Source organism: Panthera leo, chromosome B2 (assembly GCF_018350215.1).
Source record: "Panthera leo isolate Ple1 chromosome B2, P.leo_Ple1_pat1.1, whole genome shotgun sequence".
NCBI classification, from domain to species: Eukaryota; Metazoa; Chordata; class Mammalia; order Carnivora; family Felidae; genus Panthera; species Panthera leo.
The window spans coordinates 33,888,642-33,912,840 of record NC_056683.1 but is presented as its reverse complement, the minus strand read 5'-3'; the positions used below and the strand labels follow the sequence as shown (position 1 = coordinate 33,912,840).

The following is a 24,199-nucleotide window of genomic DNA, read 5'->3' as shown; positions in this document are numbered from 1 at the left end:
TGTGCTATGGGACTTACAGACACCTCATTCAGGCTTGGCGATCCCTACATTGTCTTTTCCACCAATCTTCTTCCACACATGAGGAAATGGAAGCTCAGAGAAGTCAAGTAGCTGGCACAAAGTCACACAGCTTGCAACGATAGGGCCAAGTCTCAAACCCAGGTAGATCTTGACCCACAGCTATTCCACTAAGCCAGAAGGCCTCTAAACTGGTGGTTCTCCACCTTGGCTGGACATTGAATTCACCAGGAAAGCCTTAAAGAACACCGAAGCCCCAGGGGCACCTTGGTGGCTCAGTCGGTTAAACATCTGGCTCTTGATTTGGGCTCAGGTCATGATCTCACAGGTGTGTGAGTTTGAGCTGTATGCTGACGACACGAAGCCTCATTGGGATTCTCTCTGCCCCTCCACTGCTTGTGCTCTCTCTCTCTCTCTCTCTCTCTCTGTCAAAATAAATAAATAAACTTAAAAAAGGAAGAAGAAGGAGAATACTGGAGCCTGGGCCCTACCTCAGACATTCTGGTTAATTAGTCTGGGGTGTGGCTTGACCACTGGGGTTTTGTAACACCCAGGAAAAGTATTCTTGTGGACAGCCAGGGTGAGAACCACTGCTGTAAACTCACGCATTCTGTTTTGGTCCTTGGGGCTTTGCTCGAGGGCGAGTGGGCCATGGGACAGCCCCCAGCCTGGAGCAGGAAGCCTGGTTCTACTGCACCGAGCTTGGAGGAGAGTGTGTTCCCGTGTACGCCAACAACCTTCTCTCTGGAGCGAGGCCTTCGGATGTGGGACCCCCGGTTCTCCTTGAAACTGGCTGTGTGGCCTTGGGGAGGTGACTCTGCGTCTCTGTGAAGTTGCCTCGTATATTAAACGTGTATAAAAGTAGCATCTACCACGTAAAACGGTTGAGGGTATTAAACGAGCTAAAGCACTTAAGGCAGGACCGGGAACCCAGCAAACTCTCAATTCGTGTTACAATGGCTGCTACTACACCAGTAGCTATAACACCGCTAGTGTTACTATTATTCCTGACTCTAACAATGGTTCCCTCTGTGGACTACTCACCAACTGAGAAGTAGCAGAAGCCCTCTTTCCCCTTTTAGTGTTACCATACTCCCTGCGGGGGTGGGGAGTGGGGGGGGCGGGCTAGCAATTACAGGGAGCCCCTCCCACAGGCGGGCCCAAGACTCGAACTGGCCAATCGGGTACCCCCTCCCTCTTGGCCTAAATCGAGTCATCCAAGGAGAAGCACGTGACCCAAGTGGAGCCACTCAGGCCCCGCTGGGGAGGGGCGATGGTGGAGTCCTATGATCAGGAAGTCGCCAGAGGCCCCCTTTCCCGCCACCTCAGAGGAAAGCAGAGGGGGCGAGAGACTTGAGGACACCTTTTGAGCCCCTGGGTTCGGTTCGGCTTGCCCGAGGTGAGAATGTTCCCAGCTGGCCCAGTTAAGGGGCCAGGCAAGCAGAGTCCTGCCTGCCTTTAGGTTGGTGCCTAGTCCCTGCTCATCCCCGAGGCCACTGGAGATTCAGCTGAGATGATGTGCAAGGAAGTGGCTTCTTACCCCGAGGTTGAGTCCCGAAGGCAACTCTCAAATCACACTAGTTGAAAGTGAACGTCCCATGTAGCACTTTTCCTCTGGACAACCCCGCACAGATTGAAGAGGACTAGGGAGACCTTCCAACCAATGCACAGCTTGGTCCTGGACCCGTAAAAGCCGTTATTCGGACAGTTAGCAAATGGGGTCTTTGGCCAAGGGTACTGCAGAGTTCATTAGGCTAGTCTGGCAAGTTACGTGTAAATTTGCAATTGCAGGATAAAAAGGGAAAATCTCATAAATTGCCTGTCAAGTGTTGCACCAGGACGCGCTCATGCACCACCCTGGAGACGCACAAACGGACCAGGGACAAGGGCTGCAGGCGGTGCTCTACCCGTGCTGGGACCCGTCCATGTCTTGGCCCCTGAGCGCCAGGCAGACAGGCAGGCAGTTAAGGACCCATTTGTTTCGGAAATCTGTATCTGTAAACACAGGAAACACTAGACTCAGTTTGTGGAACCAAGAGTATAAGAGAAAGGCAGGGTCTCACCTTCCTGTTCACAGTCCTCTCTGTCTCTCCTCATTCAGTTACTCAACAGGGGCTCTGTGCCAGGCCCTGGACGGACAGCTGTGAACAGGATGTTCAGAGTCACTTCCCTCATGGAGCTTGCCGTCCACAGCTCATGTGACGTGGCTCCATCATTCACAGAAGTGTGGAGAACTACCCAAGGGGAAAGCAATTATCAGTCTTTTCCTGAGGGACTCCTGGAGACAGCGCTGTATTGCAGTGGTTCTCAAATGTGAGCGGGCCTTCAAATCCCCCAGAGGGGTGCTAGAATGCTGATTGCTAGCCTCCCCCCACCCCCACCCCCACCCCCCCCCCCCCCCCCCCCAGAGCTGCTGATGGTCAATGGTGAAGTCTGAGAATTTGCACTTCCGGCACGTTCCCAAGTGACGCTGATGCTGCTGGTCCGGGGACCCCACTTCGAGAACCACTACTTTATTGAGACTGAGAATTTCAGGCACCATAGAAGGAAGGCTCTGACTGTCTAAGGAATTTTTAAGACCCCTACTGCCGAAGCCCCATGGCATACTAATTAACTGGGAAGTTCTGGAAGATAAGACATTGGCATTTTTTTTAAAAACCCTGAATGGGGGCACCTGGCTGGCTCAGTCAGAGGAGCATGCGACTCTTGGTCTCAGGGTTGCGAGTTCAAGACCCACGTTGGGTGTAGAGATTACTAAAAAAAAATAAATAAACTTAAAAAAATACCCCCCCCCCCCAAGTGATTCCAATTCACAGCCACGGTTGGGCACCACAGCCCCAAAGTAACCCAAACCCAGACTGAACTTTAGTTTTACCCAGATTTGCCTTCAGCTTCGCCCAGAGCTCTGAGGATATCCATTTCCCCCAGTTGATCTCCTCTTGGGCCAGCCCTGTGCTAGGCCATCTGCAAACTGTGTTACCAATCTCCCCACAGCCCTGCAGGGCCTCTGTCATCATCCCATTTCATAGATGGAGACACCGAGGGCGTTCATCCACCCAGGGAAGAACGTGGCAGAGCAGATTCAAGCCTAACGCTGCCCAGCTTCCTCTTTCTCCCCTAAGCTGCCTTACCTGCCTTAGCGTTTCCTGGGAGTGCGTGACATTTGGGGCAGGACCACTGTGCCTGCTTCCCACATTACAAGACGTCAACTCCAGCTCCTCCCTCTAAACACTGTGAGCAACCCCTCCTCCCAGTCTTTGTGCCCTGCCTGAGAGCCACTGCATCAAACATTAACCCTAAGCACCAGCTGCATCCCAGAACCCTTAAATGTCCATTTAAAAAAAAAATGCTTATTTATTTTTGAGAGAGAGAGAGAGAGAGAAAGAGCAAGTAGGGGAGGGGCAGAGAGAGGGAGACCCAGAATCCCAGACAGGCTCCAGGCTCTAAGCTGTCAGCGCAATGCCTGACACAGGATTTGAACCTACGAACGATGAGATCACGACCGGAGCCGAAGTTGGACGACTGAGCCACCCAGGCGCCCCCATTTCTTTTTTTTAATGTTCTTTTTTTTTCTTTAATGTTTATTTATTTTTGAGAGAGACAGACAGACAGACTGTGAGCAGGGAGGGGCAGAGAGAGATCGGGAGAGAGGATCCGAAGCGGGCTTTTTGCTGACAGAAGTGAGCCCTTAGGTGGGGCTCAAACCCACCAACCGTGAGATCATGACCCAGGCCGAAGTCAGACACTCAACTGACTGAGCCACCTTGGCGTCCCTTAATTGTCCGTTTCTAAGTGTGCCAAACACCTCCCGTGACACCTAATCCCACCCTTGCAACTCTTCCTGTTTCTGACCTGAAATCCAACTCTAGTGTAAACTTCAGCCCTCAACCTCACCCCCACCCAACTCTAACCATGATCAAGTTCCCGGACGGTTGGTTAAATTTAATGGCGACCTCACAGCCTTCCTAAAATCTCATGTCCAGACCCAATCCTTCAGATGCTGTCATTGATCCAAGTCTCCTCACTTCAGCTGTCTCCTGCATGCTTTCTACTTATTCTCCACAGCCTTCCTGAATGTACAGTTCCTGTCAGCTCATATCCTGTTCCACAGCTTTCAAAGGCTTCTTAGCACCCACCAATACCCACTAGCATTAAATATCATTTTGGGCACGACCCAAACATAACTTTCCACTTGTAGCCATTAGCATTAGGTCTGATTACAAGTAACGGAAAATCCCCATGTCACAGTGACTTAAACAAGATGGGTTTCTTTTCTTTTCTCTCTCTCTCTCTCTCAAATCAAGGCTCCCAGCTGCTTGCTCCATAGTCGCAGCTCACTTCCCCCAAAGTTACCTCATGGTCCAATATGGCTGCAAGAGCACCAGCCGCTAGGTCCTCTTGCCAGCCAGTAGGAAGGAAAAAGTAACCAAGAAGGATGCACCCCTCCCGTAAAGAACACTTCCCAGAAGGCACACTCCCACTTACATCCCAATGGCCAGAATTTGGCCACGTGGTGACATGGCTGCAAGGAAAGCCAGAAAATACCTTTTTCTGGGTGTCCTTATGTTTAGCTACAAATCAGAGGGTTATTATTAAGGAAGAAGACATATTGGAGGACAAGTAGATGCGCCCAGACCATTATCTGTCCCTCCCTCCCCCTAAGAAGGGCCTCAGTTTTGAATCTCATATCATCTGACTACACCGTTCTTTGAAGATTTGGGTCTTGCCTCGCTGACTCTCCTTCATGTCCCCGTGCTAATTCCTGGCGATTTCCGCAGCCAAGTAAACCTTTCCAGTGCCCAGCCTCTCAGTCCTCTCTGATCTTGTCCTCTGATCCTTTCCTCTCTGATCTTGTCCCCAACTTGCCCTCTGCCACTAGATTCCATCACTGCTGTGTCACAGTGAACCAACCCCTCAGGATCTCCATTTCATACCTCCCACTCTCTGACCCAACTCCCTCCCTCCGGCCCCCCAACTCCCACCACCTTTCAATCCCACCAGAAACTACATCCACTGAGGAATCTGTCACCTTTCCCTGTCCCTTTAACTTACAGATATGTTATTTCTCCCAACTTAAAAGAAAAAGACAAAACAAAAAAAAAACACCTCCCTCTCAAATCAACTCTACCCACTAGCCACCACCCCCATCTCTGTACTCGCCGAGCCCTCCTCATTCCCTGTCTTCACATTGTCTCTTAAACCCACTCCAGGCAGGATTTGGCCACCCCACTCCTCCCAGCAACTCCCTTGTCTGCACCACCTGCAACCTCCATGGCAGGACAGCCAGCAACCAGCTTCCTTGCTCACCTACTGTGACCCGTCCCATCATGTGCCCGATGGGGACAGCCCTGGTTTATGTTTGTTGCTCTGGTGTGATTTTGTTTTGTTATTAAAGTTTATTTGAGAGAAAGGGAGAGAGAGGGCACGTGTGCAAGTGGGGAAGGGGCAGAGAATTCCAAACAGGCTCTGAGCTAAGAGAGCGGGGCTCGAACTCACGAACTGTGAGATCATGCCCTGAGCCGACACCAAGAGTCAACTGACCGATTGAGCCACCCAGGCGCCCCGCTCTGGTGTGATTTTGAATAGGATTCCCCTTCACTGCCAAGTGTCTGGGCTTGGACAATAAATTGCACCTGCCGCCCTCTCCCTCAGCAGCGTCTGACAGAGTGGCTTGCTCTCCTCCTCCCACACTCCGGCGTTTCTTCCTCCTTCCCTCCCTGGCTTCTCCTCAGGATCCTCGGCTGGTCCCTCCTCACCTCCCAGGATCTTCTGACATCATGGTGCCCCTGGGCTCAGTCCTCAGTGGCTCCTCTGCTCTATCTCCACTCATTCCCTCAACCATCTCAGCCAAGTGTTTGCCTGTAACTATGATGTACGGACTGATGACTCCTAATGTTACATCTCTAGCCCAGACCGTATATCCGGCTGCCCTCGTGACATCACACGTAGATGTCCAATTGGCACTTTATTTTTTTTTTTTTAAGTTTTTATTTATTCATTTAAGTAATCCCTCCACCCAACATGGGGCTCAAACAATTCTGAGATCAAGAGTCACATGTCTTCCAACTGAGCCAGCCAGGAGCCCCTCAGGTTGGCAATTTAAACTGAACATGTTCACGGGCGCATGGGTGGCTCAGCATCTGACTTCAGCTCAGGTCATGATCTCGAGGTTAGTGAGTTCAAGCCCCGCATCGGGCTCGGTGCTGTCTGCGCAGAGCCTGCTTCAGAGCCTCTGTCCTCCAACTCTCTGCCCCTCTCAAAATAAATGTTCTCTCTCAAAATAAATGTTTGTGTTCTGTCAAAAATAAATGATTTTTAAAAATAAATAAATAGGGGCGCCTGGGTGGCTCAGTCGGTTAAGCATCCAACTTTGGCTCAGGTCATCATCTCACAGTTAGTTCGTGGGTTTGAGCCCTGCGTTGGGCTCTGTGCTGACAGCTTGGAGCCTGGAGCCTGGATTCTGTGTGTCTCTCTCTGCCCCTCCCCTGCTTGTGCTCTGTCTCTGTCTCACCCTCTCTCTCTCTCTCTCTCTCTCTCTCTCAGAAATAAATAAACATTAAAAAAAAAAAAAAGGAAGAAAAAGGTATTAGGGTTATCCGTGTTCCTGATCTGATTCTTACATTTAAACTGACCTGCATTTTAACCAAAATCTTGGTGCTCAATCCTAAATCCACCTCTCACCCAAATCTGAACATTATTTACATTGTCTGTAAATTCCCCACACATGCTCTCCAAGACCCTGAGGAGGGTCTTTTTATTCTTTTTTATTCTTTTCTGAATTCTCCTTTGCTACTTTCTCTTCCTATCATGATCTGGACCTGCATTACTTCTCCAAGTATTTTTTTAAAAATACAATTTCAGGGGGCGCCTGGGTGGCTCAGTCGGTTAAGCGTCCGACTTCGGCTCAGGTCATGATCTCAAGGTCCGTGAGTTCAAGCCCCGCGTCGGGCTCTGTGCTGACTGCTCAGAGCCTGGAGCCTGTTTCAGATTCTGTGTCTCCCTCTCTCTCTGACCCTCCCCCGTTCATGCTCTGTCTCTCTCTGTCTCAAAAATAATAAATAAACGTTAAAAAAAAATTTTTTTTAAATACAATTGCAGGAGCACCTGGGTGGCTCAGTTGTGGAGCGTCCAGCTTCAGTCATGATCTCACATTCGTGGTTGGATTTTCTGTCTCCCTCCACCCCCACCCCTCTCTCAAAAATTAACATTAAAAAAAAAAAAAGGATACCAATGCTAATTCATGAGAACCTTCAGAACACAAAAAGAAGCAAGAAAAATAGATATTTTATTATGCAAATATCTATCAGATTCATGCAACCTGAGAGGAGAGGTCTGAGAAATGAATTTATCTTTTCTTTCACTTAAGAGCTTCTGTGTTCGGGGCGCCTGGGTGGCTCAGTCGGTTAAGCGTCCGACTTTGGCTCAGGTCGTGATCTCACGGTTTGTGGGTTCGAGCCCCGCATCAGGCTCTGTGCTGAACACTCAGACCCTGGAGCCTGCTTCTAATTCTGTGTCTCCCTCTTTCTGCCCCTCTCCCACTCACACTTGTCTCTATCTCTCAGAAATAAATAAACCTTAAAAATATTTAAAAAAAAAAAAAAAAAAAAAAGAGCTTCTGAGCACCGTCCTCTGAAATGGGCCGCCGCGCCCACACCTCTCCTGCAGACCGCGCAGTCACCTCTGGTTTGGAGAACGGGGCAAGCAGCCTGAGCACTGTTAGAACGTGGATGTTTACAGTTCATCTGGTCAGCACTGAGCCCCAGTCGTGTATTTGTCTGGGGGTTTGAGATCCTCAGGAACTCTCTGAAGTGCGGCTCTTGGAGCCCTGGTCGAGGGGGCACCACTGCCCTATTGTGCCAAGCGCTTTGCCAGCTGGGAATTTTTGCATAGCTGTGACCTATGCCTGGAAGGCTCTCATTCTTAGTCTCTGAAAGCCTTCAGGTCTCAACTTATTTTATTATTTATTTATTACGTAAACTCTACCCCCAACAGGGGACTTGAACTCACAACCCTGAGACCAAGGGTGGCATGCTCTACCATTGAGCCAGCCAGGTGCCCCTTCAGGTCTCAGTGTAAAAACTTTTCTTCTCAGACAGCTTGCTCTGTCCTCTACATCCAGCCCGAATGGTGCCTGCTGTTCTCCTGGAACCCAGTTCTTTTCCTTCTTGGCATTTATTACAATTAATAGCAATGAGATTGTTATAACTAATTGGTGTATTTATGTCTTTACTCTCTGTCTTCCTCACCAGAATGTAAGCTCCATGAGGGCAGGGACCACAGCGTTTTGTCCATCACTGTATGACCAGGGCTTAGCATACTCTTTGGCACAAAGTTGTGCTCAGGAAGTATTTGTTGGCCAATTCTCAACCATGAGTTTCCTCCCCTTTGATATCAGGGTGTTATCAATGTCTGCCTCATAAATGTTATCGTGAGGGTGGAGAAAGAATGGAAGCAAGGAAACTGACACACAATAGGTGGTCAATAAATTCTATTATTATTATTATTATTATTATTATTATTATTACTACCGTGCATTCAGAGGTGAGTGAGGACTGAGGAATCTTGGAGGTGGGGACTTGAGGACTACTTAGAGTTGGACGGGTTTCCTAGAATCGAGAGAGCATTCCAGGTGGGAACAGCTGAAGCAAAGGCTTGGAGGAGAGAAAATATGAAGGCTGTACCCAAACCTATGTGGCTGTATGAATAGTAGGGTCATGCAGTTAGAGAGGCAGATTAGGGCCAGACTAGGGAGAGCCTTGAATGCCAACCCAGCACATTTAGACTTGATCCTTAGGCAGTAGGGAGCTGATGAATATTTTTGAGCAAAGGTGTCAGGTGAAGAAGTGGTATTTTGGGGTGCCTGAGTGGCTCAGTCGGTAAAGCGGCCGACTTCAGCTCAGGTCACGATCTCGCGGTCCGTGGGTTCGAGCCCCGCGTCAGGCTCTGTGCTGACCGCTCAGAGCCTGGAGCCTGTTTCAGATTCTGTGTCTCCCTCTCTCTCTGCCCCTCCCCCATTCGTGCTCTGTCTCTCTCTGTCTCAAAAATAAATAAACGTTAAAAAAAAATTAAAAAAAAAAAAAAAAGAAGTGGTATTTTAGGAAGACTGAATATGGCAAATCTGGATCAGGTGGACCAAGGAAGTGAAAAACAAGTGTGACTGTTTCATTGAAATCTCCTCTCTAGGGGCGCCTGGGTGGCTCAGTCGTTAAGTGTCTCAGGTCATGATCTCCAGTTTGTGAATTCGAGCCCTGGGTCAGGCTGTGTGTTGACAGCTCAGAGCCTGGAGCCTGTTTTGGATTCTGTGTCTGCCTCCTCTCTCTGCTCCTCCCGTCTCACTCTCTCTCTCTCTCTCTCAAAAATAAATAAACATTAAAAATTTTTTTTAAATCTCGTCTCTAATCCTTGTGACTGAATGAAACACGCACAGGTTAAGGACAAAAACCCTGACAGGAGTTCTATCTGGATTCAAGCCCCAACAAAGCAACTTTAGGATCTGGCTGACCCTGAGCACTTCCCAAGCACTGACTTCTCCTCCCCAAGCCTCAGTTTGCCCATCTAGAAAATGGAGATAATAACCTCTACCCTGTCTCACTGGACTCTTGTGAGAATCAAATGAAATTAAAAATGCACTCATTAACCCATTCAAAAAACGAACCCCAATCGTGTGTCAAGTTGTGTTGTAAATGCAAAGGAGAAAGAGATGAAATACAAGTGCACTGAAAAGGGGTACATAATATTACCAAGTACTGAGTGCTCACTGTATGCCCCTTTCCACCTGCCCATTTCACTGAATCGGAACAATACCCTCACCAGGTCGAGCCCATTTTATAAATGAGGAAATGGAGGCTCAGAGAGGCTAAGCAAGTCATCCAAGGACGTTCAGCCCTTAAGTGGCAGAGCTCAGGGCTGACCCATTCGTGAGATGACTGCCTGCCTCATAGTGCTAAACCTTTGAACACATCTGGCCATGTCCCACTTCTAGGCCTTTACCTTGTCCCTTTCCAGGTAACCCATCCCACTTTTTTTTTTTTTTTTTTTTTACCTGTAGAACTCCTATTCATTATCTTTAAATTTTTTTTAAGTTTATTTATTGACTTAGAGAGAGAGAGAGAGAAAGAACATGAGCAGGAGAGGGGCAGAGAGAGAGGGTGGGAGAGAGAGAACGCCAAGCAGGCTCCAAGCTGTCAGCGTGGAGCCTGATATGGGCTCCAACTGTGAGGTCATGACCTGAGCCAAGATCAAGAGTTGGTCACTTAACTGACTGAACCACTCAGGTGCCCCTTTTCAAGTTTTAAATTTTAGATCAGACTGCAGGAAGCCTCCAGGACACCTGATTAGAGCCCCTCCTCTGGGCTTCCTCAGCATTTAACCAAACTCCTATGATATAATCACATCAACACTATATCTTTGGGGGGCACCTGGCTGGCTCAGTTGGTAGCACAGGTGATTCTTGATCTCCGTGCCATGCGTAGGGTCGTGAGTTTGAGCTCCACCTTGGGCACAGAGATTACCTAAAAAAAAAACAAAAACAAAATTTAAAAAAACCACACACACACAAAGCACAAAAAATACCATATCTCTCCTCTCTAAACTTTTAAAAAAACATGTTCCCTATCTGTAAAAAAAAAAAAAAAATTAAGTGTACACCCACGATTAGTCATATTTCTCAGTAAAGTACTGTATATACACAGCCTTCTGTTGATCCATATATATTAACTATTAGTAAATCCTAGTTCTTATTTTTTATGAAAAATAAAGATAAATACAGGATCTGGTCTAAGATTTTCTTCCACACCCCACTGTCCCCCAGTGAATTACAAATCAGCACGTCTAACCCAAAGCTGGGTGAGGGGAGGGTGGCGCTGGCACAGTGATGGCATCTTTCAGGCTGCAGAGTGGTCTGAGAAGGACTTGGGAGTTGGGCCTCTTCCCTCAGTGGGCTGGGATTGGTGGTGGAGGGGTTCGTGGGCAGGAGCACCTCCCACAGTGCTGCCACCCCCTTGAGCCAGCGGGAGGTGGGGTGAAGTTGAGCCTGGATTAGCCGGGGAGGGGGGGGGGCACTGGGAGGCTCCTAGAGCTGCACGGTGGCCAGAGAAGGGGGTGTGGATAGGCGAATGCACCATGCCGCTGCAGGACGACACCCTCCGAGAGGTGTGGGCCTCGGACAGGTCCGGAAGTGTCCCCCCCACCTCAACCTACCTGAACCCTGGGGGGCCCAGGTGGAGGGGCTGGGGAAGGGCAGGAAAAGGGGAGGAAGACAGTCTGATTCCTTTGCTACCCTCAGCGGACATGAGGAGGAAGGCTCGGATATCCAGCAGCACCCCAAGCAGGTATGTCGCCCCTGCTTGGAAAGGAGGCAGGGAGAGCCCCGCCTCGCCTCAACTGCATGTAAACCTCCTCAGGGTAGCGGATCTGGGAGTGAGACGCATTCCCCTTGGGGCAGCGTCTGGAGGTTGCTTTCCTGCAGGGGTGTGTGTGTGTGTGTGTGTGTGTGTGACTTCGAGGAAAGGGATGTTTGGGGGCATGGGATGTCCAGGGGAGGAATTGGGCCTTGGGGCCTTTGGGGGTGGCCATGGTGCACGGGAGGGGTCATGGTTCCCCACCCCAAGAAGGAGGCTGCTGTTCCCCTCCCGATAATCCGCGGTTATTTCTGGCGGCTCAAGAGATTAGAGGGTCATGGTCAGCCCTCAGACCCCCCTCCCCCTTTCTTTCCTCTCCCTCCTCCTGACCCCCACTCAGCAGCGACCCGCCAAGGGGCAGAAGTTGAGGAAGAAAAGGACGGAAGCCCCTGAGTCCCCCTGCCCCGAGGGATCCAAGCCCCGGAGGAAACCTGGAGGCGGGCGGGGGGCCGAGCCCGGGGGTGCCCCCAAGGGTGAGGGACGCGGGAGGGCTGCGGCCGGTCCTGGATTCTCCAGGGGGTGCAGAGGAAGGGAAATGGAGGGGTGGGAGCCGGCCGGAGTAGAAGTGCGTGGGGGCCGGGCGGGCGATGAATGAAAGCCGGGGGAGATCCCCACCGCGAGGAGCCGGAGGGGGCAGCGGCCAGGGCTCGGGCGCCGTCGGAGGAGGGGGTCTGGCCCTGCCTGACCCCGGCCTCTCGGCTCAGCCGGGCGGAGGGGGAAGCCGCGGGAGGAGCCCGCCCCGCAGCCGCCCGGGGCCCGGACGCCGCAGACCGTCTACACCAAGTTCCTCAGAGACCCCGAGGCCAAACGCGACCCGCGGGAAACCTTCCTGGTAGCGCGAGCCCCGGACGCAGTAGACGGTGAGAGGCCGGCGGGAAGGTTGGGAGGGGGGCACTGGAGAGAAGGAGCCAGGTGGCTGGACAAGAACAGCGACAGAGAGGCGGAAAACTCGGGAAAACAGCCTCCCCTTCTCTGGCCTTCTCTTTGAGCCAGAAAACAAAACAAAGAAAACCCTTTATTTCCGGGTGGGGAAACTGAGGCACGGAGGGGTTGAGAGTTTTGTCTTCAACTACAGCTAGGGGCCAGAGGTAGCCCAGATGCGTCTGGCTGGAGGTCAGAAACAGACAAGGACAGGGAGCAACGAAGTAGGAGAAACAGCAAGAAACAGCCCAGGTGCGGTCATGGGGGCAGAGAAGGGCCAAACTGGAAGAGAGGCAGGAATGTGTGAGGAGGTGAGAGTCCCAGAGAGAGAGAGAGGGGAAGGTGCTACAGACAAGGGCATTCCCCCCCCCCCCAACAGGATTGCCTAGCCCCTAGCATTCCCCCCAACTCCAGCTCACTCCCCCAAGCAGCCTGAGGTCATTCCCTCCTGTTCCAGGAGAGCCTCCCGCCTCTGGCTCTCATTTCCCAGCAATCTGGAGGGTACTGAGCCCCCAGCTAATGGGACACATCCCAGCCCCCATTATGAGGAGTTTCTGCCTACAGAGGATGAGGAGGAAGAAGAGGAAGACCATGAAGAGGAAGAGGAAGAGGAGGAGGAGGAAAAGAAAGAGAAAATCCCTCTGCCTCCCAAGAAGCCTCCTAAAGAGAAGACTTCCACAGGCATCAAGGAGAGGAGGGCCAAGGCCCAGGGTCAGAAGGGTGAGTGTTGAGGGTAAGAAGGGAGCACACAGACGTGTAAAACTAGCCCTGTCCTTCAGCGGCTTGGGGGCCTCGTCGATATGCCAGAGCTCACACATCAAGAAGTTACCCAGCGCCTGGACACGAGAGTTTCTCTCCCTGGTGGTGTCATCCCTGATGGTCCTTAAGTGCATAGCCTGCCTGGGGGCTCTGTGAGCCAGGGAGGGCAGAGGATTTTAGTTTTCGTTGTGATTTTTCAGCTTTTTAAAAAACTCAATATGAATTATTGTTATAATTTCCATAAAAGCATCAAAGTGATTACTGTAAAAATCAGTCAATGAATAAATGCTGTGATGGCTCTCTGGCCTGGGCACCTCACCCTACAGGTACCCCAGTCTGGTTTAAAGGTGGACAGGTAGCTGGCACCTTGGGCCCCTGTGGGAGAGGGAGAGAGTGCTCTCTGTATCACCTGCCAGAGGGGGTTTTCTGGGGATGGCATGGGAGCTGGGTTTCATTCATTCATTCATTCATTCATTCATTCATCATTCATGTATCCATGTATTCTGTAACACCTATTAAGCTCCTGGTGTTTGTCCAGGCCTTTATGGACTCGGGATTAAAACTTGATGAGCGGAAGACAGACTCTGGGCCCTTGTCAGGCCATGAGGAGTGGGTTGGAAGGTGGCCTTCAGCCCCAACAGGCTCTTCTTTGTCTAACCCCTACCTCCATTTCCAGGGGACCTGGGAAGCCCTGTCCCCCCATCCAAACCTCTTCGAATGAAGAAGAAGGAGGTACCAGCGGGGGAGGGGACCAAAATGAGAAAGACAAAGAAGAAAGGTGAGACTAGCCTCTGGAGGAACAGGGGACTCCGGGTGTGGTGGAGGGTGACTCCTTCACATCCACACACACAGGGTCTGGGGAGGCTGACAAGGACACCTCAATGAGCCCGACCAGAGTGACAAAGAAGAGCCCAGCAGCCATGTTTCTGGTGGGGGGAGATGGCCCCGCTGAGAAAGCTCGGAAGAAGAAAGGTGGGTAGCAGTGGCCTCCGGTATCAGGACATCTAGAGGCAGTCCTGGGGGTCCTGGAGTCAGAAGACTTGGGGGGCACCTTGACCTGCCCACGTTAATAGCTGTGACTATTAAGGCAGGTATTGTAGCCTTTCTGGGGCCCCTATAATAGTAATGTGGGATGATTCTCTTGTGGTTGTGGGGAGGGTCCAAGTGAGACATGGGTGTTAGATGTATTTTGCAAACCATGAAGTGCTCTGCAGGGTAAGGGGTTAACAGGCTGGTTCCCACTCCACGACCAGGCACTCCCAAAGGCTCAGAAGAGGAGAGGAAGGAGGAAGAGGAAGAGGAGGAAGAAGTGACAAAGAACAGCAATCAGAAGGGCAAAGCGAAAGGAAAAGGCAAAAAGGTTGGGGCCCAGAGGGGAAGGGGACTGATGTCGTCAGGGAGCAGTGGCAGGGGCCTGGGTTTGGGGGACTGGAGTGTGGAACCTCGCTGGGGGGCTGGGGCCATGAAGTCACTTGGGGTTAGAATCATGACTCCCTCTCTGATGACAGGCTAGGAGGACAAAGGGCACCAGACTTGTGAGAAAAGAAAAGGCTGTTGTGGGGTCACCATGCTGGGATTGGTGCCCTGGGGGCCTGATGTTATCTGGGCTCTAAGCCCTCCCCTCCGCAGCCTAACATCAGACATGGTCAGAGAGGCTCACACGGCCCCAATATGAAGAGACCCCATTTTCTTTTTCTTTTTAATTTTTTTAAATGTTTTATTTTATTTTTGAGAGAGAGAGAGAGCACGAGCAGGGGAAGGGCAGAGAGAGAGGAAAACATAGAATCTGAGGCAGGTTCCAGGCTCCAAACTGTCAGCACAGAGCCCGATGCGGGGCTTGAACTCACAAACCGTGAGATCGTGACCCAAACTGAAGTTGGACACAACCAACCGAGCCCCCCCAGGTTCCCTGAGACACTCATTTTCTGTACCCGGGAGGTAGAACTCACAGGCAGACAGGGACACGTGTACTCACCCATGGGCGCACTGGCTGGCTGTAGGAGTTGTAAGAATATTTGCATGCTACTGCTCTAAGTTCTCCAAGTGCTTTCTGCTACCCCACCTCGGACCACCCACCCTTCCAGCAACTGAAGGGTTAACAGTGGCTGCTGGGGGCCTCCTGCGCCCTCCCCCAGGCCCACCAGCATCCGTTCTGACGTTCTGACGGGGCATTCTCCATGAGCAGAACAGGTTGTTAACAGTTTGAATATTCCTCTTCCTCACAAATAGGACTCAGGTACCGACATGCACAGGCGGGACCAAGCAGGAGAGAGAGGGCCAGTTGGAGAAAGAAAGCGATGGAAGTCTTTGAGAAATTGGTTTCCACAAGCAGAGAGATCACCATGAGGGCAGGGCTGGGGGCTTGGCCATGTGGGCTTATGAGTCTGTTCAAGAGCGGTCGGGTCTTGGGGGACCTGATTCACATGGGCCCACATCACCAGGTACCGATATATAGACTGCAAGGCCAGTTTATTATCTCCCACGGGGAATATAACCGCGGCACAGCCTTCAGTACAGTAGGCTCTAGAAATTGACAGCTGTGGAGATGTTTGAATAAGTTCTGGCTTTCTCCACATCACATTCCAAACATAGTCTTGTGTTTCCAAAGTTTCTTCTGGAGCAGCCCGGAGTGGAGAAGATGTTCAAGGGTCCGCAGGCTAAGGGCCTGCTCGCTGCCACCAGCCTCACCTCACACACAGTCCCAACCTGCCCTCAGCAAAAACAGCCAACCACAGCGTGTCGGGGATTCCCAGTGACTCTCACGTAGCACACACCCGGGCTGGCAGTCCCTTGCCCCCCGCTCTTGTGAGGGATAGCACATGAGGGCAGACGGCACCAGGCTTGTGAGAAGCAGAAGGGCAGCTGCGGGGTCGCCAGGCCAGGCCAGGCCAGCCTACGTTGTAATGCAACCAAACTGCTCTGAGGAGTTTTTCCCTGAGCAAAATAAGCTTATTTATTCATTCATTGTCTTACCTCTGTATTGCTGTGTAGCAAACCACCCCAAAACTTAGTGCCTCAAAACAACAAACATTTATTTTCTTCATTCCTGTAAGTCAGGAATGTAGGAGTGGCTTAGCGAGGCACGTACTTCTGGCTCGGGGGTCTCATGAGATTGCAGTCAAGATGTCAGCTGGGTCTGCAGTCACTCTGAAAGCTTGACTGGAAATAAAGAATCCACTTCTAGAATGGTTCACTGTCATGATTGTTGGCTGGGGCCCTCTCCATAGGGCTGCCTGACTGTTCTCATGACAATGGCAGCCAACTTCTCTCAGGGCTCAAGAGTGGCCCAAGAGGGACGCCTGGGTGGCTCAGCCGGTTAAGCGGCCGACTTCGGCTCAGGCCATGATCTCTCGGTCCGTGAGTTCGAGCCCCGCGTCGGGCTCTGTGCTGACAGCTCAGAGCCTGGAGCCTGCTTCAGATTCTGTGTCTCCCTCTCTCTGACCCTCCCCTGTTCATGCTCTGTCTCTCCCTGTCTCAAAAATAAGTAAACGTTAAAAAAAATAAAAAATTTAAAAAAAAAAAGAGTGGCCCAAGAGAGACAGCAAGGAGAAGGCACAATATCTTTCATGACCTAGCCTTAGACTAATCACTTAGAAGTGACCCATCACTTCTGCTATATTCCATCGGTCAGAAACACCGACCCTGATACAGTGTGGAAGGGGACTACACAAGGGTGTAAATACCAGGAGGCAAGGACCACTGGGGCTCGTCTTGGAGGTTGGCTACCACATTCACTGAGTATTTACTACACACTATAATAATAGCAGTAGCTAATACTGTGGTAACACTATGTGCTTAGAACACAGCAATTCATACCTTCGGCCTCACCTCAGTTCACCCCTTGACATCGTGTCCACTGAAGGAAGGTCTTTCCAAGGCCCTGGCTCTAACAGGAGGCTGCACAGCATTTAAAGCCTAGTTACACTTCTTACTAGCTATATGAACTTGGGCAAGTTGCTTAGCCTCTTTGAGCCTCAGCTCCTTCATCAGTAAAATTGGACAACTACTTCAGTAGTTACTGAGAAGGGAATTAAACCATGTAACATTTGGAAGATCCTTAGAACTATGCCTGGCACATTGGTAGGCTTTATAGGAGTGTTTGTTTAATATATCAGTTAAGTAAGGTCTGTCCCGGGTGTCCAGCCCCAACTGATGCGTTTCTCAGATGAAAACACTGAGTCACAGTTAAACTGGGTAAAGAGTTGGGGCGCCTGAGCGGCTCAGTTGGTTAAGCGTCCAACTTTGGCTCAGGTCGTGATCTCGCAGTTCGTGAGTTCGAGCCCTGCAGCGGGCTCCGTGCTGACAGCTCAGAGCCTGGAGCCTGCTACGGATTCTGTGTTTCCCTCTCTCTGCCCCTCCCCTGCTCACACACTCTCTCTCTCTCTCTCTCAAAAATAAACATTAAAAACAAATTAAAAAGGAAACTGGGTAAAGAGTTAGTGGTGGAATCAGGATTTGAATCCAAGCTGTCTGGTTCCAGAGCCAGGCTCTTAACCACAAGCTAAGCAAAAAAGAAAGCGCCAAGCTCCCCAGAGCCTCCTAACGTGGGCTGCTGAGCCGCTGGGGAAGTGTGAGGGGCCCAGCCCACTGTAGCTGGCCCGTCCGTTCTCTTCCCACACAGAAAGCGGTGAGTTGTCCGGCCCACCCTGCCTGTGTCCCAGCTCCGGGGACCTGCTGAGGGCAGAGGAGCTAGTGCTGTAGGCTGATACATGCTGTGCCCCCACCCAGAAGGAGGAGAGAGCCCCATCTCCACCCGTGGAAGTGGATGAACCCCGGGAGTTTGTGCTTCGGCCTGCCCCTCAGGGCCGCACAGTTCGCTGCAAGCTGACCCGGGACAAGAAGGGCATGGATCGGGGCCTGTATCCCTCCTACTTCCTGCACCTGGACACAGAGAAGAAGGTGGGTAGGGGAGAGGGGGCAGGGGAGAGAGAGGGCAGGGGGCAGGACCCAGGCTGAGGGTGGAGCTAGAGCCAAATTGGGGGGTGGGGGGAGTGGTGGATACAGGACAAATAGGCCTTCTCTCTCCCCCCACCCTTCTCTTTCCTTCACCCATCTTCGCCTCCCATCCTCTGTCACCTGTCTCCCCCTGTCCCCAGGTGTTCCTCTTGGCTGGCAGGAAGCGGAAACGTAGCAAGACGGCCAATTACCTCATCTCCAGCGACCCTACCAATCTGTCTCGAGGAGGGGAGAATTTCATTGGGAAGCTGAGGTAGGGCTGGGAGGCCCAGGACCACAAGAACGCCATGGCGGGTCACTTTGGTCTCCCTGTGCCCGGCAGTGTCCACCACACTGGACACTCTGGAAACGTCCCCTGACCCAGGGGTTCCCACACTTTAAATGGGTACAGATCACTTGGAAGTGTTGTTAAAATGGCTCAGTGGGTCTGGGTTTGGGGCAAGATTCTTCACTTTTCTTTTTCTTTTTGAGAGAGACAGAGACAGAATGCGAGTGGGTTGGGGCAGAGAGAGAGGGAGACACAGAATCGGAAGCAGGCTCCAGGCTCCGAGCTGTCAGCACGGAGCCCGACGCGGGGCTCGAACCCACAAACCGCGAGATCATGACCTGAGCCGAAGTCGGACACTCAACCGACTGAGCCACCCAGGCGCCCCCCCCTTTTTTTTAATGTAGATTCTTCACTTTTTTTTTTTACGTTTATTTATTTATTTTGTGAGAGAAAGAGAGGGCAAGTGGCGGGGGTACAGAGAGCATTTCAAGCAGCCTCTGCGCTGTCAGCAGAGCCCGATGTGAAGCTCAGTTGCAAGAACCCTGAGATCAAGGGTTGGATGCTTAACCGACTGAGCCACCCAGGTGCCCCTCTTCATTTCTAATAAGCACCCAGGTGATGCCCATGCTACTCGACCCTGTACCTCACTTGGAATGGGTCATAAGGTCCATGAGGGCAATGCCCATGCCTGTCTTGTTCATGGTTGAATTCCTAGCACCTGGCACATAGTAGCTACTCAATAAACATTTACTAAGTCAATGAATAAACAAATATCTGGCACCTACCCTGTGCTGTGTCTCCCCATATATCTCCTCTAATCCTCACTGCAAATCTGAGAGGTAAGGGGAAGGTGAATCCCTGAGTCAGGCCTTATTTCTTTTATTTATGTGTTAATAAACACATACAGTCCACCTATGTGTCAGGCATAGTTCTAATTTCCAAATATTAATCCATTTAATCCTTTTATTGGCCAAATGAGGAAAATACTGTTATTATGCCCATTTTACAGAGGGGGAAGTTGAGGCTCAGAGAGTTTAGTTTGCCTAGGGTCACAGAGTAAGAGATGGATTTGAGATCTGAAGGCTGCCCAGTGTCCTTCCAGATCCAGCTTTAAAGAAGATCTCATGAGGGAAGCGTGGGGCAGAGGACATGAATTGCTCTGTCCTACGACACCCATACCCTTGACACAGGAAGCTTTCCGAATTGCCTGGCTGGGACGAAGGGTCTTGGAGGAGGGGTACAGAATCCCCTCAGCCCTGCCCCCAGCTCCACCCTGTTTGCAGGTCCAATCTCCTGGGCAACCGCTTCACCGTCTTTGACAACGGGCAGAACCCGCACCGCGGAGGAGGCAGCACTGATGTGGGGCGCCTTCGGCAGGAGCTGGCAGCTGTGATCTATGTGAGAACTCGTCCTGGGCCCCCTGGCAGCACCCTCCCCTTTGCAGGGGCCGACCTAACAGGTGTGTCCCTCCCAGGAAACCAACGTGTTGGGCTTCCGAGGTCCCCGGCGCATGACGGTCATCATCCCAGGCATGAATACGGAGAACGAGAGGGTCCCCATCCGGCCGAGAAATGTGAGCCCAGCACCTTCCTGACACCTGTCCCTGAGGGTCCTACTCCCATGTGACCCACCCATGACCCACTCCTGGGGAGCTGGGGGGGTGGGGGCTCAGCTTGCCCACACCCAACTTCCGGAGCACACTCATCACCCCGTGTCACAAATTCATTCTGGAAACTTGTGGAATTAATTCAGGGGTTTCGTCATTGAATTCACAGAAACAAATGCAATGGGGACTTTTTTTCCAGTTTACCCCAGATCATCCATTCATATATTCATTCAACACATGTATATTGAGTGCTGAGGATTATTCTAGGAAACTGGAAGATGTCAGTGAATAAAACAAAGATCTGCCCTCATGAAGCCGGCATTCTAGTGGAAGAGACAGTAGACAATAATTGTGATAAGCAAAAAAATTGTATAGTACGTTAGAAGGCGATAAGTGGTATGGGAAAAAAAAGAAAACGTCAAACAGGAGAAGAAAGATGAGATGTGTGTGCGTGTTCCATATTAAATACAGTGGTCAGAGTAGGCCTCACTGAGAAGGTGACATTTAAGCAAAGACCTGAAGGAGGTGAGGGAGCAAGCCTGTGGATATCTGGGGAAAGAGCATCCAGGCAGTGGGAAGAGCCAGTGCAAAGGCCCTGAGGCAGAGTGGTGCCTGGTGGGTTTGAGGTGAGAGGTGAGAGTGAGGGGTAGATTGGACCTGTACAACTGGTTTCTACCCTGGGAGAAACAGGAAGCCACAGCAGGGTTCTCAGGAGTGACATGATTTGACTTTTATTTTAAAAAGCAAAGGTTGCTTGTTTTTGTGTGTGTATGTGTGTGTGAGGGAGAGGGTAAGATGGAGAGATGTCCTGGGGAGAGGTGGCCTCCTTAGGTGTCAGTCCCTTGCTCTGCTGCTTTAGCACTGCAAGTCAGTGAGCCCAAGGTTTCACAGACAGGCGGACTGGCATGCTCCATGCTCTTAGTCAAGTCACTTTACTCATTTACAATGAAAAATCACAGCCACCAGCTGATCACGCATCCTTCCCTGCTGGAAAGTCACACCGTATTGAGAGGCCGGGCCAACCCATGGGGCACGAGGCATGTAGGGTCCCACAGTTACTCCTTCCATGCCTGGAAGAAACACACAAATGCTCCAGAGGCAGTGCGTCCTGAGCATGTTTGGGCTTCGTAAGAACCACCCCGTGCTGCTTTAGGTAACTGTTTTTCACTTCACAATTCATTCATTCTATGATCATTCATTAAAGCCAGGCACCGAGGATCCAAAATCAACACAACAGTTACCATCAGAACCATGATATTTACTGAGCATTTACTCTGTGCCAGGAACTGATCTGAATAACATTCCATGCACTATTAACTTATTTAATCCTCACAATACTCTGTTGTGAGGGAAACTGAGGCACAGGGACATTAACGAACTATTATACCCGCCCTTAGAGTATCTAATGTTGTCCATTAGAGTACAGTGGGAGAAACCATAAAAGCAAGGTGTCACGGAGACTCACAGCTAAGACATCTAAATCAGACATGGGGTCAGGAAGGCTTCGGGGAGGACATGATCTTGAGGGGACTCACTCTAAGCCATGAATGTGACTCAGGAAACTCGGGAAAGAAATATTTCAAGAGCACTATCATATAGACACCATTCCTTCCTTCAAGAAACTCTCTTCCAGGACATCTTATTTTAACTGTTTACCTGTCTCAGCAAGAGCAACTGTGAGCTCCTTGTGGGTCCCAGAATGTCTCGTTCATCCTTGTAATCAGGTACCAGCATGTGGCCATTCCTAAGATCCCTTGGGTATCCACAGCCCAGAGCACCTTCTGTGTGCCCGATGCTACTTTCCATTTTCCAACCCTCCGCTTTGGCATCCCACAGCAAAACCCCGTTCCCACAGATGTAGCCCATGCCCGCAAGGACACCACAGAGACCAAACGTGCTCTCAAGGATCCCCTGAACGGATGTTGATATCCAGGCTGCACGCTAACACAGACACGCAAAGGCGTGCTCAGGTTCCTAGGCCCCTTCCCCTCAGTCCCGAGATACCTCGGCCCCCTCTAACCGCCCTCTTCCTAATTCTCCCCCTGGCACCCCAGACCAGCGATGGGTTGCTGGTGCGCTGGCAAAACAAGACACTGGAGAGCCTCATCGAGCTGCACAACAAGCCCCCCATCTGGAATGAAGACAGCGGCTCCTACACCCTCAACTTCCAAGGCCGAGTCACACAAGCCTCCGTCAAGAACTTCCAGATTGTTCACGCCGATGACCGTGAGTGTCGGAGGGCCCGAGCCACCACCTCCAGAATCCCAACCCTCACTGAGGCCCTTTCCCCACCATCCCTCTTGCGTGCGTGCTCTCACTCTCTTGCTGCCCCCCCCCCCCCCCCCCCCCCCCCGAGCTGTCCTTTATTGCTAGAGCCAGAACAACCAGGAAGGTTACTCCCTCCTGCAGGGGCATTGACACCATGCTCCCAGGAGCCTCAGATATTCCAAGCAGGTGTCTTGGGGCTCATTGTTCCAGGCCTTCCTTCTAGCATTGACCAGAGCCTGGGGTAGATACTGGGATACCCTGGGTAAGAAAAACTGTGTTGAAGGGAGAATTAATCTGCTGGAGTTTGAAAACCACTGATAGCGCAACCTCTATGTGGTCAAAGATGGTGCTGAGGCTCAGAGAGGGCAGCGCCTTCCCCAAAGGCAGCAACTCCAGGAGGTTCCACTGGCCATCGAAATTTATTTCAAAAACACTTGCACAGTGCTTTCCATGTGCTAGGCACTGTTCTCTGGACTTTACAGATACTGAGTCATTATATCTTTCAATAACCCTGTGAGGAAGGTATTTTTGTCGCTATTTGGCAGATGAGAAAACTGAGGCACAGAGAGGTTAAGTAACTTCCCCAAGGTCATAAAGCAATTAAGAGGTAGAGCTGGCTTAACTCAGGTGGTCTGGCTCCAGAGCCCCAGCTCCTAACCCCTTCATGATGGCTGCCTTGTAGGGGTAGGGAATATTAATCAAGCATTTCTGAATGCCTACTCTATTGTCCTCTCTCAAGTAAGGTCAAAGGCCTGGCCTCGAGGAATTAGGGAAAAAAGATATGCCCAGAAAACACAATTAAGTACAAATGTCCCTGTTACAAGCCTGGGGGAGAAGTTCCCACTAGGGTTAAGGAAGTTTGGGGATGGAAAGATATCTCCCAAGGGACACCAAGGTTCCCAGGATTGGCTACCATCGAGCAACTTCTCCATCCCCCACTCCATCCTAGGGATGGTTCCCCAGTGTCACCTGTCCCAAGGCCTTGGAAAACTCTCCAGATCACATTTCTGGTGGAGCCTGGTCTGCAGAGATCAGGGGTATTTTTAGCAACTTCCTGTCTCTATGGATGCTGGGGGAGGTGTTGGGACTAGGGTTGGGAACCTGGACCAGATATGGGATGGGGTTGAGTGGAGCCACTGGATAAGGAAGGATTCAGGGGGCTAGTTAAGAGATAGAGCCTGGCAGTCTAAGATGGGACTTGGTGTCTGGGGATGGGAAGAAGGAATGAGGCCAGAGACAATGGAAAGAAAAGGATTCTAGGCTTGGGGAAGTGTGACAGGTTCCTATATTTAAGTGCCTGTCATACACATAGCCCTAGGTGGCAGAAGATAAGGCAGGGTCCCTGCCCTCAGGGGCTTACAGTCAGTCAGAAGTCTGGTAAACCGGCAGGTGGGACTGGTTGGGCCAGATAAGAAGGGGTGGATGGGTGGAGGGGTGAATACTTGAGAGGGTGGTTGAGGATTGGTGTTCCAATACAAGGGAGGGGAACTGTTCCCAGTGTTGAGGGGGCTGTCTGCCAGGAATGGGAACCCAGGAGGTCGTGGGCCACCCCACCCCTGTCTGTGTCCACAGCCGACTACATTGTACTGCAGTTCGGCCGCGTGGCCGAGGACGCCTTCACCCTAGACTACCGGTACCCGCTGTGCGCCCTGCAGGCCTTCGCCATCGCCCTCTCCAGTTTCGATGGGAAGCTAGCCTGCGAATGACCCCAGCAGCCCCCAGCGCCCCCCAAGGGTGGGGGAAAGGATTCAGTGGAGGGTTGCAGTGTCTATTCACCAAAGCCCCCACTGAAGACTCCTCTCTTGTCGGGGGCTGACCCCTCACTGTCTCTGAGTGACCTCCATCCACTCTCCAGCCTGGCACAGGCCGAGGCAGGGGAGGAGCTCAGACGGCGGTCCGACAGAGATGAAGAACATCTGGAGTTGGGAGCCACACATCTGGTCGCGGAGCTAGCCTGCGCCGCTTCACCAGCCGCCCCCCTTCCCCGCCCCGCGCCCCAGTCAC

At 51.4% G+C, this 24,199-nt stretch overlaps 1 protein-coding gene across 2 annotated transcripts; it reads left to right on the top strand.

The window, feature by feature from the left end:
- The first annotated feature begins 11,139 nt into the window (after positions 1-11,139).
- TULP1 (TUB like protein 1) lies at positions 11,140-23,901 on the top strand. 2 transcript variants are annotated; one of them, XM_042937274.1, is made up of 15 exons: positions 11,140-11,186; positions 11,303-11,348; positions 11,761-11,854; positions 12,122-12,277; positions 12,903-13,058; positions 13,774-13,875; positions 13,950-14,069; positions 14,351-14,457; positions 17,719-17,724; positions 17,826-17,996; positions 18,194-18,306; positions 19,605-19,719; positions 19,796-19,894; positions 21,982-22,153; positions 23,768-23,901. In XM_042937274.1, the coding sequence occupies exons 1-15, from the start codon at positions 11,140-11,142 to the stop codon at positions 23,899-23,901; spliced, it is 1,638 nt and encodes a 545-aa protein (XP_042793208.1). The 2 variants fall into 2 exon arrangements, with proteins under 2 accessions (XP_042793208.1, XP_042793210.1); XM_042937276.1 differs by lacking the exon at positions 12,122-12,277.
- The last annotated feature ends 298 nt before the right edge of the window (positions 23,902-24,199 follow it).